The sequence below is a fragment of the Nicotiana tabacum genome, chromosome 6 (assembly GCF_000715075.1).
Source record: "Nicotiana tabacum cultivar K326 chromosome 6, ASM71507v2, whole genome shotgun sequence".
In the NCBI taxonomy this organism is placed as follows: domain Eukaryota; kingdom Viridiplantae; phylum Streptophyta; class Magnoliopsida; order Solanales; family Solanaceae; genus Nicotiana; species Nicotiana tabacum.
Window position 1 is genome coordinate 190,791,741 of NC_134085.1, and position 21,449 is coordinate 190,813,189.

General features: G+C 37.7%; 1 protein-coding gene across 1 annotated transcript; it reads right to left on the bottom strand.

Annotated features, from left to right (window-relative positions):
* Nucleotides 1-17,545: 17,545 nt before the first annotated feature.
* Nucleotides 17,546-19,665, bottom strand: LOC107771752 (protein CHUP1, chloroplastic-like). Its single transcript, XM_016591195.2, has 2 exons — nt 18,608-19,665; nt 17,546-18,525 (listed from the first exon to the last, which is right to left on the bottom strand). Exons 1-2 carry the CDS (start codon nt 19,211-19,213, stop codon nt 17,647-17,649), a joined length of 1,485 nt encoding a protein of 494 aa, XP_016446681.2. The 5' UTR covers nt 19,214-19,665; the 3' UTR covers nt 17,546-17,646.
* Nucleotides 19,666-21,449: the final 1,784 nt, after the last annotated feature.

Sequence of the window (21,449 nt, forward strand, 5' to 3'; positions counted from 1 at the left end):
TATTATGGACCCATGAAAGGTCATTAGCCTAGTTGGTGCAATTAGAAATCGACTTGAGGCATGTAGGTGGATTTAATGTGAATATGAGCTCTATATCAGGTCAGATGTGTTCAATTCAGCAATCCGCTGCTTATGGGAGAGAAGTCGGGGTGTTATTTCGTCGTCAGCTATTCCATGCAATGATGCATTGCGTCGTGTGAGTTGAGAGACGAATTGGTAAATTGCTTATGTGTTAAGTTTCCGCATTGAGATGATGTTATTCGAGCAAAATGGCTCTTGAGATTCAAATCGTATATCGCACCTCAGTTGTGCTTGAGTTTCATAGCTTATAGCGTGATATGTCCCCTCAGGGATGGTATTATGCACTTAGCGTGCTACATGTGGATGGGGTGGCACGCCACCATGGGTATGTTATTTGGATCGAGTGGCACGCCGCCATGGTTGTGTTGTGTGGATCGGGTGGCATACTGCCATAGTGCTATGGTTACACTATTTGGATGGGGTTACGTGCCGCAACAGTGTGATGTTCAGTACAACTCCCCATATCTAATTTTATGTGTTTTTTCCTATTTTCTGAGGAAAGCTCATATAAGTTGTGTGCCCGCGTCGCATGTATGATTCGCGAGCGGGGTGTCTGTTTAGTATGTTGACCGCATCGCATGTATGATCCGCAAGCGGGGCAACTGAATTTCCTTTCGGAGTTCATTTTCCTTTTGTACCGCACTTTAATTAGTAGCCTATTGGCACATTCTGGCATCATATGAGGCTTTGGATCATGTTCGGGGTGGCTTATTTGCCTGAGCAGTTCGTACTGGGTGAGACGAGATCATTGGTTTTAGGATTAGTGCAATCTGCTTATATGAAGTATGTTAAGGAGCTAAGACCATTATTTGGTTCAGAATAAGGTGATGGTTCTTTTTAGGAGTATAGGCCCAACGATTTGTTGATTCAGCAGTTGGTTATGAATTTCTACACATCTCTTCCGTAATGGCGGTATTGTAAGAGTTAGAGCAAGACCTATGTAGGTCATGAGGTGCAATGAGGGCATCAGGTTTGTTGAATTTCGACTATTATGCTCAGAGAATGTTATTGTGGTTCTGTGAATAAAGTAGTGCAAGGTGAGAATTCGGCAAAGGTATGCAGTCGTGTTCTGGTACATCGTGTAGTGATTTATACGGTGTTCTTGTATTGGGAGCAGGCCTGGTAAAGAATTTCGGATGTTGAAACTGGGCTCTAAGGCTCATTTGTTTGAATAAAAGAGAATATCTTTAGATTTGCTCGAGCCAATGTGCTCAACTGAGTTGTGGTGGCATGGGTAGGTGCACAAGGTGCTTAACTGCGATTTTAGACGCACAAGGCTCAGCGCGGTTCTTAGCACGTTCGAAGACGAACGTATGTTTAAGTGGGAGAGAATGTAATGACCCGACCGGTCGTTTTGAGCCTTGGCCCGTTCTTTAGCGGTTTGAGGCCATGAACAACTTCACTTCAGGTATTATGACTTGTACGCATCATCGGAATTGAACTTCGGGAAGTTCAGAGTTGATTTGGAAAGAAAATTCTCATTTTAGAAGCCTTAAATTGGGCATATGTCAAGTTCGTATGATGATTTCGGACTTGGGCATATGTCCGTGTCGGGTCTTGGATAACCCGGGAGCGTTTTGGCACCTGTTGTGGAAGTTAGCATTTTAGAAGAAATTTCATAAGTTTGGGTTGAAGCGCATTTCAGTGTTATTAATTTGTGTTTGGGATTCCGAGTCTAGGAATAGCTCCGTATGGTGATTCTAGAGTTGAAAGCGCGATCGGAAGTGAATTCGGAGGTCCGTAGGTCATTTTGAAGTCATCTGGCTAAAGATAAAAATTTGAAGGTTTTTGAGAAGTTTGACCAGAAGTGGACTTTTTGATATCGGGGTCGAATTCCAATTCCGGAAGTTGGAGTAGGTCCGTAATGTCAAATATGACTTGTGTGCAAAATTTGGGGTCAATCGGACGTGATTTAATAGGTTTAAACATCGAAAGTTGAAGCTTGAAGTTCTAAAGTTCATAAAGCTTGTATTGGAAGTCGATTCATGATTTTAGCGTTGTTTGATATGATTTGAGGCCTCGAGCGAGTCCGTAATGTGTTTTGGGACTGGTTGGTATGATTGGTTGGGGTCCGGAGGGCCTCGGGTGGATTTCGGGTGGTTAAATGATTGAAAAATGGAATTTTTGGAAGGCTGAACTTGCTGGTTGCTGTCATAACTGCACCTGCGAGATTTGGGCCGCAGATGTGGTTTTGGACTGGAAGTGAAGGGACAACAGATGCAGTCATTTTTTCGCAGATGCGGGACCGCACTTGCGGTGGAGAAGACGCAGAAGCGGAAAAATGACAGCCTGGGAAGGACCGCAGATGCGGTAGTGGGGCCGCACCTGCAGAACCGCAGAAGCGGCCGAGGGACCGCAGGTGCGGAAAGTACTGGAGGCAGAGAAGTGTTTTAAAAATCTGGATTTGGCCATTTTCTCTCATATTTTCTTAGCTTGGGCGATTTTTGGGAGAGCTTCAAGTGGGATTTTTCATCATCAACGATAAGATAAGCGAATCCCATCCATCTTGAGTTAAATACATCGATTATGTATGGATTTTAGCATGTAAATTGGTAGAAATTTGGAGGTTTTGGTAGAAAGACATAGAATGTATATTCTTGGAATTTAACCACGATTTTGGGTATGGAATTAAGAGAAAATCATATATTTGAGTTCGTGAGTTCATGGGTAAACTATATCTTCGAAAACTTTAGGAATCCGGGCATGTGGGCCCGATGGCGTTTTTGTCAACTTTTCTATCGGGGTTAGGAATTGTTATGAATTGGATTGTAAATTTAGCACATATTAATAGATTCACATAATTATTGGCTAGTTTTGGAGCATTGTGCATCAATTTGAGTCTTCGGAAGAGCGTGAAATGCCAGTTATGGATCTTCGGAGCGAGGTGAGTCTCCTTTCTAACCTTGTAAGTGGGAATTGTCCCCATAGGTGAGTTAATTGGTTATGTGCTCCTATTTGTGGGGGGGCTACGTACGTACGAGGTGACGAGAGTCCGTGCGTAGCTACTATTATGCTATTGTCCGGGTAGTCTAGGACCCAAAAGCATGCCATACTTGGATTAATCGTAAACTTATTGACAGCTTGAATTGCTTAAATCATATCGAACTAGTAAATGAATTTCTAACAAGATTTAAACTTCATTTTCTAAAATTGTTAAAAGAGAATTGGCTTTTCTTTGGATAATTGTTCCATGTAGACTTCTTGAGTGGCTGTCTGTGTGTGTTTAAATTCTGGAACGGGCTGAACGCCTCGGCAGATTAAATAGATGCATCTATGATTCGCGTCATTCGACCCTCGACAGTACACAGTTTACTTTCTGTTGGAGCGGGCCGTACGTCCTCGGCATGATTTGCGCATGCGTGTATTGCTTGCCTTGAAACTTATTAAAGTTGTTGTTGCCTTCTCCCCAGCTTATGGGATTATGTTTAAATGATGAAGAGAAATTTGGAAATTTTCTATAAAAGAAAGAATTGCTTACTTGCTTCGTTCCATTGAATTATAATCATATTTACAAGAATCCACGATTTAATATATTACTGATATATCATTAGTGGACCACTAGTAAGTGTCGAAGTCGACCTCTCGTCTCTACGTCTTCGAGATTAGACGGGATACCCATTGGGTACACGTTGTTTTCGTACTCATACTACACTTCTGTGCATTTTTGTTGCACAGGCACATGCATCTCTAGTGGCTTAGTGAGCATAGCAGTATGGTTGATACGGAGACTTAGGTGAGCTGCATTTCCCGAGACGACCCGCAGTCAGCAAGTTTCTTTCAGATTACTGTATTTATTTTCTGTCCAAATTTGCATTTCGGACAACTGTTGTATTATATTGCTTTCCTAGAAATAGCTCATGCACTTGTGACACCGGGTTCTGGGAAAGTTATGAGGTAGTTCGTATTGACTTCTTGACATGTATATTTAATTTGAACTGAGTATCTTTTACTAGTAAAAAAAATTGAAGTAAAATCAAAGTTTTTTTCACAATTGTTTAAATAAAAATTTAATTAAGTATTTATGATTGACTTATCTGACAGCGGTGTTCGGTGCCATCACGACCCTTAGTAGATTTTGGGTCGTGACATGAAGGTAGAAAGGTTGTTTCCGAAAGAATTTTGGCTCAAAAGAAATAAGATCTACGAACCAGAGAGAACCATAAATATCTAATATATGAGTTTTGTTTTGTGAATTACTTATCGAGGCTTTGATATCATTCAACTGCTTGAAGAGATGTCTTGTCCAGAAGAGTACGATTAAAAGCCATAGGAAAGGAGACACGACTAGCTAGGGGAAGAGAGTTATTAGATTTGTTGGGGGGGGGGGGGGGGGGGACTAGCTAGGGAGAGAGAGTTACTAGATCGAGGAGTGCTCTCATAATTTGTTTGGAAGTGATTGAACTCCATTAGTTTTAGGTTTGTACCACCATATGGATTATAAACTGAATGTAAATTACTTTTTCTGTCTGGGAATATATTAGGTTCTTGTGCGTTTCCTAAAAAACTATCTTTCTTTCATTGTTCATATCATTGATGTAATACTAATTAACTTTTCGTCACAACCATTTGTTGGTTTAAACAAGAGAGATATGTCAACCTCAAATGTGTAAATTTCTTCGTGATAATTTTTAGTATCCTTTAAACGTCATATCTATTGTTTACATCCAGCAGCTAGAGTCTAGTATCCTTTGAACATCATATCTTCGTAATATTGTAGAGTCCGGAACCAAAATGTGGTTCTTTTGGACTCAAACTACACACATAGGTGGTAAAAAAAATGACCTTTTTATATATAGCGCCATAATACCTGGCGCTATATACTAACAGTAACGAAACCGTTAATGTATAGCGCCAGGTATTGTGGCGCTATACTGTAAAAGCTGACATGGCAAGGTATAACGCCACAATACCTGGCGCTATATATACAGCATTAATGTATAGCGCCAGGTATGGTGGCGCTATACATAGATTTCCTGGCCCCACCAATAATTCGTGACTTCAATAATTCAAAAGCGTATAGTGCCAACTTTTTGGGCGCTATATCTATATAAAAAAAATCCGGCTAGCCATTTCCTATATAAAGAGGTTAGGATTGTATAGAAATTCATTCAAAAAATTTGTTACCTCTTGTTGAATCGTTTATTGTTCTTAAATTCTCCAGCATTTTTTCATTATGTCTGAAGAGCGTAGAATAAGAGTTCTATTATATTGGAGGGGGGTGAGGTTGTGATGGAGAATAACTCTGTGGGCTACAGTTTACCTGTTCAGTGTCATGTTAAATTGCCACTTACAATAGAGTACGATAAATTGATATCGCTGTTATGCAAAAAACTGAGTGTGAGGAAACGTTCAGTGATACTTAAAGTAACCGGAAGATATCTGTATTCCGTCACTCTGCAAGGGGTTGCTTTTTACTCGGAATTTAACATCGACGATGATGAAACTTTGAGTGATTTTCTGAGGACTCCGGACGAATGCCGGGAATTTCTTGTAATCACAATGTTGGAGATGTACGTGAAGGTCGAAGACGTTCCAAAAAATGAGGTTGTGCGTAGCAGAGATAATCCCCAGTCATCGGGTGGTTATTATGGAGCAGGTTTTGCCGGACAGGTTTCGGATGAAAGAGTTTTCCTTGATTTAAACTTATCACCGCCGGCGAATGAGCAGCGGGAAAATAATTTATACCCTGCTTTCCATAATTCACAAGACGAGTGGTAAACTTCAATTTTCATTTGTGTTAATTATGTATATTTTTGACGTATTGAATTTGTATTAACGCTCATATATTTAATAGGGGGTACCGGCCGGATATGAATTTTACAAGTGGCCCATCCGGTAGTCATCACTTAATTGAAAACGCACATCATGAAATTTCATCACATTACGACTTGTAAGTGAAGTGATATAGCCATATGGAAATCATTTATTAATTTAGTAGCTTATATTTTTGTTGGTTGTGCAGTGAAAACGAGCAAGTTGAACCACCCATACTCACTCAATTGACCGAAAATGACGTATTACATCGGGATCTGACAGATGCACAGAGTGAGGAACAAAACAGTGATTACGATAATAATGTCGATGAATCCGGAGACGAGACACCCTTTTTTCACGAGGATGGTGATGAGCAGGATGAGGAGGAAGGACCTGATTTGAAGAGAGACCCCCCTAGACGAAGAGTGTATGAGTCCGAAGTGCCGTTTCATTCAAGGGAAATTCCTTACATTGATAACATGCCAACCGTGCCGGATGTGGAAGCTCTAACAAGGGATTTTGATGAAATCCGGACAGCAATGTGGGATGAGTCTAGACCAACGGTGCTTGCAAAGGGGATGCTTTTTCCCGATAAAGCGCGCTTAAGCAGGGCTTGTAAAATGAACAACGTAAAAGAGTGTCGTGAGATGCAGGTATGGGAGTCAAATCTGATGGTATACAAGGTTGTTTCCCGCAGGTGGTTTTGGCCATGTAATTGGATGTTGCGTGCGACCAAGAAGAAGACAGGTATGTGGAAAGTGGGTAAATACATTCCCACCCACACATGCGAAATGGACACATTCAACGGGAATCACTTCAACTTGGATATTGACTTGATTTCTCTTGTACTTATTCCGCATATCGAAGCGTCCATAAGGTATACAATCAAAGAGTGCATTACATCGGTCCACCAGGAATATGGCCATACCATTACGAAAAGAAAGGCATTTCTCGGGCGCAAACGAGCGTTTGAAATTGTCTACGGTAATTGGGATAAGTCATTTGCATCTCTGCCAAAGTACATGGCCGCACGGCAACACTTTAACCCCGGGACAGTTATTGAATGGAAGCTTGAGCAGAGTCCAGGAACACCAGAATACATATTCAATTACGTGTTATGGGCGTTTAAGCCAACAATTGATGGTTTTTCGCATTGCCGGCCAGTAATATCCATAGACGAAACTCATGTCTATGGAAAGTACGATATCAAGCTATTGATAGTTGTGGCAGTAGATGCTAATGGACAGATATTTCCTCTAGCTTTTGATGTTTGTGACAATGAAAGCATAGAGACATGGACGCTGTTTTTGAACCATATGAAAGAGCACGTTGTCAAACAGCGTTCAGGTATTTGTCTAATATCTGATCGGCACGGTGGTATATTAAGTTCTGTGGAGAACTTGCCTGCATGGCAAGAACCTTATGCATACCACTGTTACTGTGTGAGGCACTTTAAGGCCAATTTCCAGAAGGCACATCCCAACAAGGATCTACATGATTTGATGTGGATGGCAGCAACAGACCACCAACAGCATAAATTCCGGAGGCATATGGATTCCATCAGGCAAGAAGACGAGGCAGCCTATTGTTGGTTAATGCGACATGACCCTGAAAAGTGGACGTTGCATGCGGATGGTGGCAGACGATGGGGAATTCCTACTACAAACGTGTCAGAGTCCTTCAACGGGTTATTGAAGTCGGCAAGAGGATTGCCCGTCACAGCCATGGTGTGGATGTCGTTCAAGCAGATGGCGTAGAGGTTTGTTCAACGGTCTGCATCTGCAATGGAATTGATGGAGAGGGGTGTTGAATTTATGCCAGTGCTTATGAAGAGATTTGAGAAATACAGACGGCGAGCACATTGGCATTCATTTTTGCAGTATGATAACGAAAGAAGTGTTTTTGAAGTTCGCACCGTTATCCATAATAATCGGGGTAATAATGTACATACTGTAAATGAATTTGTAAGGTTATGCTCCTGTGGGAAATGGTCTATCTACCACATGCCTTGCTCACATGCCATCAAGTGTTTTCAACGTGTTGGTTATGCGGAGACCAACTATGTTGATCAACAATATAGTGTTTCCAAGTACCTAAACACATATAGTGGTCAGTTGCAGCCAGTGGGTGCTGAGCATTATTGGCCTCTGGAACCATTTAAAATGGTGTGTAACAAGTTCTATTTGCGTAAAAGATAGGTGCAGAAGAGAACACGTATACGGAACCAAATGGATGTTAGTGACACCGTTTATGCGCGCAAATGTGGTATATGCTCGCAAACTGGACACGACCGTCGTAAATGTCCTTCAGCTGGTTTGGGTGGCAAAACTAATCAAGCTCGTGGTGGGTGTTCTTCTAGTGTACCTAACTACCCATGAGTTGATGTTGTAATAATTAGTTGTTATATCTATGTTGCAAGATTTATGAAATAAAATTATGCTTGTTAACTATTATTTGTATTTTCCCATTTTACCTATTTAAATAATAATTTAATAAAATTATCTGTATATTTATTATGTGTGTGTTGTCTTGTCGAACTGAAAAAGCTGACCAGCTGACATAAAGTTGTCTTGTCAACATCATGATATTTAACACGCAAAGTATAGCGCCATTAGATAGTCCGTTATGTGTGTGTTGTCTTGTCGAACTGAAAAAGCCGACCAGCTGACATAAAGTTGTCTTGTCAACATCATGATATTTAACACGCAAAGTATATCGCCATTAGATAGTCCTTTATGTGTGTGTTGTCTTGTCAAACTGAAAAAGCCGACCAGCTGATATAAAGTTGTCTTGTCAACATCATGATATTTAACACGCAAAGTATAGCGCCATTAGATAGTCCGTTATGTGTGTGTTGTCTTGTCGAACTGAAAAAGCCGACCAGCTGACATAAAGTTGTCTCATCAACATCATGATATTTAACACGCAAAGTATAGCGCCATTAGATAGTACGTTATGTGGGTGTTGTCTCGCCTATAAATAACGGGCTCATTGTAGTTATGTTGTGTGCTCAAAATTTACTAAAAGAAAATATTTTATTAAAGGTAAGGATTTTTTTTACTAAAAGCAAATATTACACAAATGGCTCAACCTCTTCGTCCACCAAAGTGCAACTGTGGAAAAGCATGCTTGATGCAAAATTGTTGGGAAGGTGGTGAAGTTGGACGCCGCTACTGGCACTGTATGAACCAGTTTTACAAGGTTCCCGGCGAACCTATTTGTGATTTTCAAGAATGGGTTGATGAACCATGTTATCAGGAATGTTACAAAGAACAACTCCAGTTTCTTCATAATATGTGTTTAAGACAACAGGAACATGAAAAAGAAAGTAATAGAATTATTACAGACTTGAGGGCGAACCTAAAGGAGGTGGGAGAAGAAAAATGGAAAACACAATGGAATTGTGAAGCACAAAAGGATCGAGAAAAAAAAATATAAACTGGAACTTGCGGAGGTGAAGGCGAAACTGAAAGAGGTAGAAGAAGAAAAAGAACAACTGGAAGAATGATTTAAGTGGTTGGAGCGGAGAATAAATAGCAATCGGGGCTAAACATTGGCATGTATGTGTTTAGTGTATTTTTCATATTTCATGTATTTTTATTATGTTGGCCTGCTATATTTGTGTTTGTGATTGTGTTTGTACTGTAGTAATATTTTCCTTGTGTGTTGTACTAAATTTTATTTTAATTGAAGTAGAAGTTAAGTTTAAGTGCTTGTGTTGTACTAAATTTCATTTTATGAAACTATCAAACGAATGGAGAACTAAAAAAAGTAATGCGCATATTCGATTAAATAATATTGTTAATGTATACAAAAATATTATTTACACCATGTCAATGTGTCCCGCATCCGGTGTGTCTCAATGCAGCCGCTGGCCTGAGGCGCATCCCCTCCCGCCCGGGTACGCTATCAGGATCATCATCATCAAGTCGTCTCCTTATAGCCGGATGCGGCGCAGGATGACATGTATCGGTGGTGTTGTCAGCTCCAGTAGAAGGCTACATAATAATATGAAACTTAGTATAGAAAACTACATAACAATTCACAACAATTTATATTGTCTTACCATCATCGTCTCTAGATCCTGAATGTAGTCATTTGTCGCTGCATCGCATGAAGCCTTAAAAAGGAAATTAATAAATTAAAGAAAATAAATAAGTTACAGTTAACACAAATTCAAATTCAATACTAATAAACTCATACCTACGCATGTGATGTGGAGCCATAACTCAGTCGGCACCCACTATAAAAATCTCGGGTCAGTCGATCCTCAACAGTCATAGACGGGCCTGGGAAGTATCTACCCCAATCCACTCCTTGAATATCCGAGCCCGTGATCAATAACTGACCCGATGGGGTCACCTGCGATGGCACTAGAGTGCGATAAATTCCAAGGCTGTAAGACGGCATGTCCGTCTCATGCATGCCACATGCCATATCAGCAGCAACATCATCAGCAGGAGCCTCAACGCCCCCTTGCTGGGGACCACCTCCTCTCTGCCCACGACCACGTCGTCGGCACCACCAGCTAGTCGGGCACCACCAGCTCGTGGGATACCACGGCCTCGCTGGTACGTTGTTGGGTCCATATAATCAGCCTCGTGTGTCAAACGTTGATCCGATCGGGCTCGCTGCAGTGTCTGCGCAGCCACATCCATGAATCGACGACTATACTCCTGCATGGCCACAGGATCGTGGATATAAATCTGCATTTGCTGCCCCATATGATAGACGATATGCAATCCAATCGCCTGCACAAAGTAAATAATATAAACTATATATTTGGCACTAAATTATAGCTATATAACTAATAATAATAGAAAACATACCAGTGCCTCGTGTCTCCCGGCGTATGGGACGTATCGACCGTGTGCCTGATGAATTGGGTTCCCGATAAAAAGTGGGGAAACAGTGCGGTACCATGCCATATAACGTGGAATAGGAAAGTGCTGCAGAGGTGGGGTCAAGTCCCTCGCCTGTCCCAGGTACCCAACTGCTCGTTAAGCCATGCCATAAATATGTCGTCTGCCCTGGACCGATCATCCCTCTCATAATGTAAAGCATGCCATGCAGGCGGAGTCGGTATAGGCTGAGGCAGGCCAAACTGACGAAATACCCGCTCGGAGGCATGATGCTTGACAATATCGAGGCATATGAGCAGGATAGAAGCCCTCCAAATATGTCGGCCAAACCTGCAATACGCTGGCAGGGTACCTATCACCTCATCGGTGTACGACGTCTAGATGAACTATCAAATAAGAACACAAACCGTTAGTGTGCATCACTAAGTTAATCTATAACAGGTAAGTTTAGTTAGATATTCACCTGTGCGTCTTCCAGCAGATCCAACACATCCCTGCAGAGGGGGAGATTATGATGGGCATCATACTCTCGTAAAAAAGTACGATGCATAACCCACCTACAGGCTAGAGGGAGTTGCGGAATTTCTACATTAGCTGGTAGCTGTGGTAGAGGTGGCTGAAACTGCAGAAATCGCTCCCAGACCCAAACCTAACATACAAAGTTGACGTAAAGTATAAGATTAACTATAACTTGGTAGAATTGTAACTAATGGGCATATTATTTGAATATGTTGTCACCTGTAGAAGCGGCAGAAAGCCACCAATGTCTCTCTGTGTGCCGATGCAAGCCCGACACATCTGCCTGTACAGATATGAGATGACAGCACCACCCCAGCTGTACAAAGATGTATCCTCGAACCGGGAAATATGATGCAGAAAACGGAGGCTCATTAGGTTCCCCGAAGTGTACGGGAACAAGCCCCCCCCCCCCAAATAGAAGGAGCAACAACAGCCTCGTATATCGCTGTACATCCACCTCCGCAGACTCATCGGTGATAGTATGGTGGATCTGCACCAGGTGGTCTCTAATGGGGACCAACTGTATATGACTGGACCCAGACGCTACCGCCTCGTCCTCCGGCATGAAACCCGTGAGCTTGTGCAGCATATCCCAATATGCCTGCCGCGAATAATATCACATGGTCGCAGACAGTAAAACTGGCAAGCCATCAGCGGACAGACCATATAAAATCTCAGCGTCCTGGAGTGTGATGGTGGCCTTGCCGATGGGCAAATGGAAAGTGTGCATCTCCGGTCGCCACCGCTCAATCAAGGCCATGATCAAAGCATAGTCGAGCTCTATCCGGCCAATCCTAATAATCCTATAAAATCCCATCTCCTCCAAGTAATGAACCACGCGGGGATGTAGAACGCGGGGAGGACTCAAAAACTCCAACAATAGATCCACTCTCCTAGCCCGGAAAGTCTGCGTAAGCAACTGTCCGTCCCATATATACTCGGATCTATGCTGGGGCTGTAGGGCTAATAGATCCAACGTCCGGGGGCCGGGATGTATAGTCGCGTCCATGTCGTCAACTGTAAACTATCATTAAACTATCATTAATAATTATGTATTTTTTATTATAATTTAAATTCATATATGTGTTTTTATTATAATTTAAACTCATATTTTTTAATAACTTAATTGTACAAATTATATATATATATATATATATATATATGGGTTTTTATTATAATTTAAATTTATATTTTTTAATAACTTAATTGTACAAATTATATATATATATATATATATATATATATATATATATATAATAATGTGTTTTTATTATAATTTAAACTCATATTTTTTAATAACTTAATTGTACAAATTATATATATATATATATATATATATATATATATATATATATATAATTATGTGTTTTTATTATAATTTAAATTATTATTTTTTAATAACTTAATTGTACAAATTATATATATATATATATATTATGTATTTTTATTATAATTTAAATTCATATTTTATAATAACTTAATTGTACAAATTATATATATATATATGTGTTTTTTATTATAATTTAAATTCATATTTTATAATAACTTAATTGTACAAATTATATATATATATATATATATATATATATAATGTATTTTTATTATAATTTAAATTCATATTTTTTAATAACTTAATTGTACAAATTACTAATTATGTGTGTTGTTACAATTATTAACTTAATTGTACAAAGTTTGTATTTTCAACTACCAGTATAAGATACTTAAACAAAAGGAATTCTAAGCTAAAATACTACACATTACTTCGCTACAATGCTCTAAATTTTACTACGCTATAAGGGTCTACGTTTTACTACGCTAAAAAGATCTGGATTTTACTACGCTAAAAAATAATCTAAACTAAGCATAAACAACAAATAAATTTAATTGCAAATAAAATACAAAACGGAATGAAAAAACATATATATAAATCAGGATATTAATAGACAAATTTATTTTACTAATTTATATTTTTTTAGAAAACACTAATATTAAATCCGGATAAATTTAACATGCTAGTTTCGAAGAAAAAAACACAAACCGAAATAGAACACATACAAATCAAGTAATATACATTATTATAAATGTTTCAACTTAAAATAAATCGAAATACCTCGATTTAGAATTTTGGCAAAGCAAAAAGATTGAAATTTTGACTCCGAAATTGTGAATCAACAATAGCACGAAACTCTACTCGAATGTGGGACCTACATTCTTCGAGTTTTATGTGTCGGGGGACCCAATTTTTTTGTTTTTTTAAGAAACGGGCAGAATCGGTGGAGGACCAAGAAGAGGGGAAGAGTTTTAAAATAATGGTGGATGGATGAATTGGAGAAGAAGATAGTGGGGTATAAAATATCTATGTATAGCGCCACTATAGCTGGCGCTATACATTAATGATGTATATATAGCGCCAGATATTATGGCGCTATATATAAAAAAGGTCATTTTTTTACCACCTATTTGTGTAGTTTGAGTCCAAAAAAACAATATTTTGGTTTCGGACTCAATATTGTAAGAGTCTAGTTTTTGTAGAATTAAACTAATGAAATAAATTAATCAACAATATTATATATTTATAAAAACTAACTTAACGACATAAATTAAACATACATGGCAAAAAATTTATATATGAGGGTGTATTATATTAGTTGGGAGGTGTTTATAAGAGGGAAAGACATATCTATTTTTGTCCTTAAATTATTTTTACCAATAAATAGACCGATAGTAATATGGAGATCGATTTGGTTTTAAGGTCTATGAACAAGAGAGAACCATAAATATCTAACAGATGAGTTTTGTTTGCAAGAAATAATAAATAGAATAAGCTTATAACCTCATTCAACAACAAAATTCTATTTTAATGAGATCACTCATCATATATCATGAATAATTGTGAAGAACGTTAACGGCAAAGGTTGTGACAGCTTACTCCATGAATTGCCAAAATAAGGGTGGATTTGGCCAAAGGATGTTAAGCAACTGATTACTAGTATAAGAAGAGAGCACATAGGATAGGCAAAAAAGAAACATTATTTGAGACTAGACTGAGATATACACTAGTATTGGATAGGGGTTCCATTTTGGGGTTAACTTTTTCTTTTTTCATCTAGGCCCATGTTATTTTGTGCGGAAAAAGGTTAAATATATTCCTGAACTATTTGAAATAGTTTAAATATATCATTCGTTTGAGTATCCGTTCAATTATACCTCTACCGTCATACTATTGTACTAATTTGCCCCTAGACGGCGCGACACGTGGCAAGCTAAGAAAGAAATAACTCACCCCCAATTTAATACCCGAAAACCCAACCCTTAATACCCAACCCATTCAAATCATGACATAGCAGTTGGCAAAGAGCCAAAGGACCATGAGCCCGTTTGGATTGGCTTAAAAAATTGGCTTAAAAGCAGTTTTTAAGTGTTGGAGCTTATTTTATAAATAAACAGTTACATGTTTGGATAAAAGTGCTGAAACTTAAAAAAAATTGTTGAAGTGTTTGGCAAACAAGTGTTGGTAAGCACTTTTTCGTATTAAAAAGATAAAAATATCCTTAAAGTTGTTAACATTACGATGACATGATACATCACTTTATTTTTAATTAGGGGTAGAGTGTAAAAAAATATAAAAATAATTGAAAGAAAACACTTTCTCTTTTAATTGGTTTTGTGTAATCTGGAGTGTAAATCCAAATTAATTAGAATCCGAATATTATTGTCAAATATCAGTTAAAAAATCAAAAAAGAGAGAAAAGATGGGAGTATTATACTTATTTATTAGAGTAATACTTTTCTGGCCGGAAAGTTAATTATTAACAGTTCATCAAATGTCAGCTTTTAGTTAACGCCGAACTCCAATTGATATATCCATGGAAAGTGTTGAAGAGAAGTGCAGAAAAATGAAGATGAAGCAGAGATGAAATGGAAAGAAGAGAACGACAAAGTGAAGGAAATAGAAGTACAATGTTTTAGGGTAACTTTGGTATTATAAAAACTTATAAGGGATAAGAGGGTAATTTTATTGGTCAAACTAAAATGGCTTTTAAGCCAAAATAAAAAAAAATTGGGTCAGTCAACTTGTTGCTTACCTTTTTTAAGCACTTTTTAGTTTTTTGCTTTTTTTTCCGCCAAACACTCCAAAAAATCAAAAAGTGCTGTTGGTCAAACACCCTCCATATCTTTTTTCATATCTTTTATTTCTTCGTCAAACCCACTTCGGCCGACTGCTGCAGCCTCGCCGGGGAAAACCCCAATCAACAGGACTTCAATGGCGATAGAGTAAATACGAACCAGCCAACAAAAGAGAAAAAAAAACCTAGATTAATTTATTTTCTTGGAGTGGGACTTTCTGGGCAAATAACACATGAGATTTGCTCAAATCTGACTAGATTAAACATTTTTAGTAGTGCACTTTTTGATGTAATTCCAAGGATGAAGAAAAGAAAGAAATAGAAAGGGAAGAAAAGAAAAAAAAAGTTCCGGCAAAAGGCGATAGTTTCAGATGACATCAGATGAAGCTTGAAGCTGGGGAAGGGCATAGTTAATGGTAGAAAATAAAGTCGCCAAAAGAAGGAATGTCTTCCATTTCAACTTATTACTGATAATCTCCCAATGGTGTTAAAGAAATTAATCTTTACAGCAAAAAAAAAAAAAAAAAAAAAAAAAGATATACTACTATCTAGTGTAACTGTGTTAGCCATATAATAAAGCCGTCGGCAAAGGAGATTTGGCATATCATTTGGTGAGAACGGGTTTACAGCAACTCCCGGTTACATCCAGTTAGGGCAGGGGATTTTCCCTTTTATTTTATTTTGGTAAACTTACATAAAACAAAAAGTGGACACTTTGTCAAGTTTTTAAATGTCTCAATGTAGAAATTTTTATATTTGAATGGGGCGGGAATTAAAAAGTGGGTTTCGGATATTATAATTAGGGGTGGGTTATTTCTTTCTTAGCTTGCCATGTGCCCCGCCATCTAAATTAAGGGCAAATTAGTACAATAGTATGACGATAGAGGTATATTTATTTAAACTATTTCATATGGTACAGGAATATATTTGACCTTTTCCGTATTTTGTGCAAGGCCAAGTTCCTATTGCTTAAAATTCAAATGTCTCTGCTTGCTTCTTTTTTTTTTATTAATAAAATACAACATAAGATAAAAACTACTAGTTCTATAGAAATTAATTTTAGGGCTTTAACACATTTGACTGGTTTGCGAAAAATAACTATAGCCGCTAACTAAATATATAAAGAAAATATATTAATGATTATGGGTGTGTTTGGTATTACGGAAAATATTTTTCGTGAAAAATATTTTCTTAAAAAACAAGTAGTAATCTTATTCATTTTCCGGTGTTTGGTACGCAAATTAAGGAAAATGATTTTTCAAGAGTATTCATAAATAATTTAGATATAATAAACATAAAGTCATAAATTTTCAAACCAATAACCTTCCGGACCCACAAATTTCATAAACTTTCGAACCGATAAACTTTCAAAACCGCAGAATTTTGAACCCGTAAACTTTATAATTTCTAAACCCATAAACTTCTAAACACATAAACCTCTGAACTCATAATTTGGGAACTTGTAAAATTTTGAGCTTTTAAACCGATAAATAATAAAATTAAAACTGAAAAATATATTTTAAATTTTTTTCGGAGTGGGGGGCGGGACTGGGGGGCGGGGCAGTAAAACGAAAAAAACAGAAATTTAAATTACAAAAAAAAAGTAAAAAAAAAATTGTGCGGGGGTAGGGGGTGGGTGGCGTAAAAAAATGAAAAAAACAAAACTTAAGGTAATTTTTTTTTTCGGGGGAGGGGTGAAGGGGTAGTAAGGTGGGTGGTAACGGAAAAACTGAAATTTGAAAAAAAAAAAAAAACCTTTTTTTGGAGAGGGGGAGGGGTGGGTTGGTGAGGGTGGGGAAGGTGGAGAAGGAGGTTTGGAAAATGTTTTCCTTCTCTTGATAAGGAAAATATTTTTCAAAACATTTTAGCCAACCAAACATGGGAAAATTGGAAAACATTTTCCTTCGTACCAAACACACCCTATGTATATTATACATTAATATACAAAAAATATATATTTACCGGCTATTATTCTAGAAGCGCGTGTACCGGATAAAAACCTTTTAATTGATTTTGTTTTATTTTCATCTAGCCCGTATAAGGAATTTGGGTAAGGGCCAAGGTCCTATAGCCCAAATCTTCCTAGATAATTTTTCGACTTGAAATATATATCATAGAAGAGTCTAGTTTTACAGAATTAATCTAATAAAACAAATTAAATAGAAATATTACTAATATATAGATGTAATAGTTAAGCTTCCTGAAAGTTACTCGGTCCATCTTGTTTGGACCCAGTAACTTCGAATTATAAATTCAACTCAAATCAAACTTTTTCAATTTTTTGAATTAATAATGTACACCTCTTACTTAAACCTTGTAATACCCACCAAAGATACGTCACCAAAGAAGGAACTAACAGATGCTGATCTCCTGCAAAATCCAGCTTTAGAACGAGAACCTTTTAACACTTCTGCATATTTCACTATGTCGGTTTTCTGGACTTTTTCTGACTCATCTTTACTTATATTTTCTTGAGGTGAATCAGTCAGACGATTTGAGATATAATCCAATCTTCCAGAGCCTGATGACGAACCCCCATCACTATTTCTCGTACTATCTATCGAATAGTTGTTATTTTCTCCTTTGTCGCTCCTTGAACTTTGAGACGCCGAATGTAACTCCAGAAATTGTTTGGATGAACCAGAACTGTACCCTGGAGAATAACTAGAATGTCTTGCCACATTATCTTCAACATTGTGCACCATGTCCATGGAAGAACTCCGACTAAGATGGCGATCCTTTCCCCGCACTAATCGCATAAGCTTACTAAACACCTTCTTTTTGCCTGAAGTCTTACGAGGTGATGACTTATCAGTAGAAGTGTCATCAAATTCACCGGAGTCTGTAAAAAAGGATGTTTGAGACGATGACCAATCCGAATCAAAATCAGTAACACTGATCTCCCTTTCCCCCTGACTTTCTTTATTTGCATATTCAAGAATTAGTTGCTTGGCTTTCTCCTCTGACTTGGGGCTTAATGTTTTACTGAGGTCTCTTGCAATTGTTTTTCCTGCAACAGGCTGTAAGTTCCTCAGCTCGTACCGCAAGCAAGCATTTATCCATCGGAGATAGACTAGTTCCTCAGCATCATTGCACCGATCTGCTTGAAGCCGGTCAACTTCCTTCGCTAAATCTTCATTTTGCTTTCTCAACCGTAGAGTTTCTTCCTTCAGTGCTTCTGTCTGCGGCAAGAATCATTTAATAAGTACACGCTAACTAGAAACATATAGGGAAAATGAAATGTAACATGAATAAAATAATTACTTCTTCATCTTCCAACACAGAAGCAGCAATGATCTGGACAGATTCTAATCTATGAGCCAGTTCTGAATTTTCTTTTCTTAAACTGTGATTAGATTTCTTTAACTCATCAGCCTGATTCTCCAAATCCTTGAGTTTTCGGAGCTTTAACTGGACATCAGATTCAGCTTCAACGGCCTTCTTTTCCTCGTCGTGCAACTTCATAACTTTTTCTTGAAGGGTTAAAATCTGTTCCTTACTGTGATCAGCTTCTGATCTCAGTTTCTTTTTGAGTTGCTTTATCTTGACTTTTGCAGCATCGAGTTCAGAAACAACTTTTGCATAATCGGCCACTTGAGCCTCTAACCTCAACTTATCTGCGCTCAATGACTCAATCTTGAGATCAAAAAGCTTGGCTTCCATATTGTTTATTTTTAGTTGATTTTGAAGCTCCATGATAGCAGTTTCTTGCTCCTTAAGACCGTAATACTCCAGCAATTGGATTTCGAGATTCTTCTCTCTCTCTTCGAGAGTTTTAACAATATTTTTCAGGCTCTTAATCTCTTGATCATGGTTAACCATTTCAACAATTCTATATTCTCTAGGTGAATCTTCATACTGCAACAGCATTTCAATTTCCCTCTTTGAGGTAGATAACCGGAGTTCCTTTACAAGTTCATTGAACTCGGGCAAGAGAAATCCATCTCTATTGCTGTTGAATATACCACTGCTAGATGGAAGAGGTGTAGAATTCTCAATAATGTGTTTGCAGATGTGGAGGTCCTCCTGCAAGAGAAACAAAAAAGTTATTACCTCACAAACAGGACAACAATCATATGTTATAGGAACAAATTAAAGATTCGCTCTAATTCCGCTCATCGCAGTTTCTTTTCTTCTGGTCGATTAGCAACTAGCAAGTTTCTTAATTCATGTTTTTAGATCACCAAAAAAGTGAAATGCATTAAGCACATCTAAAAAGGCACAGCAAAGGGGAAAGTTTTGAAAATAAAAGGAAATTCTTTTGAGGAGAAATCAAGGCATTCAAAGTTGAAGAAAACAATACCAAAGATATCGACGCAGTAGTCTAAGATTTTTCTAACTTTTTTATGCAACTGTAACCGAGAGAAATTTAGAAAAAGTAACGCACAAAATAAAGCCCGTGATCTTCAGGCTCTCAAATAAGTGATAAAATTCATCTGCACATACATGTCTAAGGAAGAGCCTATAAATGCGCATTCATGTGCAGTTGATTCTCGAACAGTAAGAGCTCAGACTGACGCCCCTATTCCCTCCTATTAACTCCTTGACCTTTTCTCATCCTTACCGTAGAGGACTAGAGCGAGCTGGCTAAGACGCATCTTTTGCTTTCTTTGCATTTGGTATTTGTCCCGAAAAGAGCTGAAAGCAGACTTGGACTCATTGAAGAAAGCACTTGAGGTGAAGACCAATGAGTGTTTGCAACAACTACACACCTCTTAACTATATTTTTTACTATGGAAAAGGGTCAAAAATATCCCTATCGTTTGCTAAATGGTTTATAAATACCCTCCGTCCATTTATCCGTTGAAAAAAAATACACTCTGTTCATCTATCCGTTCAAAAAAACACACGAAGTTAATTCTATTAACAAAAATACCCCGGCGACTAACGACAAAACTGATGGAGTGTGCTTTTTTGAACGGATAGATGGACGGAGGGTATTTATAAACCATTTAGCAAACGATACAAATAGTTTTGGCCCTTTTCCGTTCATTAAATAACATGACGATTTTTAATTGGACCACGGGGCAATCTTTGACTAGAACAAAAAATGAATATTATTTCAACCCATTTACCATATCCGACCCCTTTACAAAATTGGGTAGTATCTATCATACCCATTCTCACTCATCTGATCTCCCCCTTTCTTCTTCTCCAATTGGGACACTGCATACACACAATAACAAATTAATTAAAGAATAGATAAAACCCAAAATCAAATAACCCGAAATTCAAACCAGATTCTGAAATTTCTCCAATCAAACCCAGGATAAGTATTGAAACTCTTAAATGGAAAATCAACAAATACATTTGGGTTGTTAAGTAAGAAGACAAGGATCAAAACAAACCAAAAATCTGAAACAAAAAAACTGAGTCCAAATACTAAAATTGTCCAAATATATCAATCAAATGTAGGAGAAATATTAAAACTTTGAAAGGGACAAGTAATGGAAATCTTTGGATTGTTCATAAGAAGACAAAAAAGCCACGAAATAACAGAGAAAAAATAACTACATATAACTGATACAAGCACACAAGAAAATTGAAACCAAGGTGCTAAAAAGCTTGAAATTATCACATTTTGGGATAAAGATTGAATCTATAAAAGGTAAAAAAAAAAAAAAGAGTAAAGGGTTACCTTTGGGATGTTCATAAGAAGAAGATGAGGACAAAGAGCCATGAATTGCAGATGAAGTGAAAGCCAAAACCATATTTTCAAACACAAAGAAAGATTTGTTTTAACAATTGAAACGCTAAAAATTCTTTGTGAGATGAGAGTGGGTGTGTTGGGTGATAAGGAAAAAGAGAGGGGGGAAAAAAGCAAAGAAAAAGAAAGAAAATAATTAGGCGGGTAAAATAAATAGGGTCGGACCAGGTAAATGGGTAAAAGATTGCAGTAAAAGAATGCCTCGTGGCCCAATTAAAAATCGTCATGTCATTAAATGAACGGAAAGGGGCCAAAATTATCCCTATCGTTTGCTAAATGGTTTATAAATACCCTCCGTCCATCTATCCGTTCAAAAAAACATACTCCATCAGTTCTGTCGTTAGTCGCGGAGGTATTTTTGTTAATAGAATTAACTTCGTGTGTTTTTTTGAACGGATA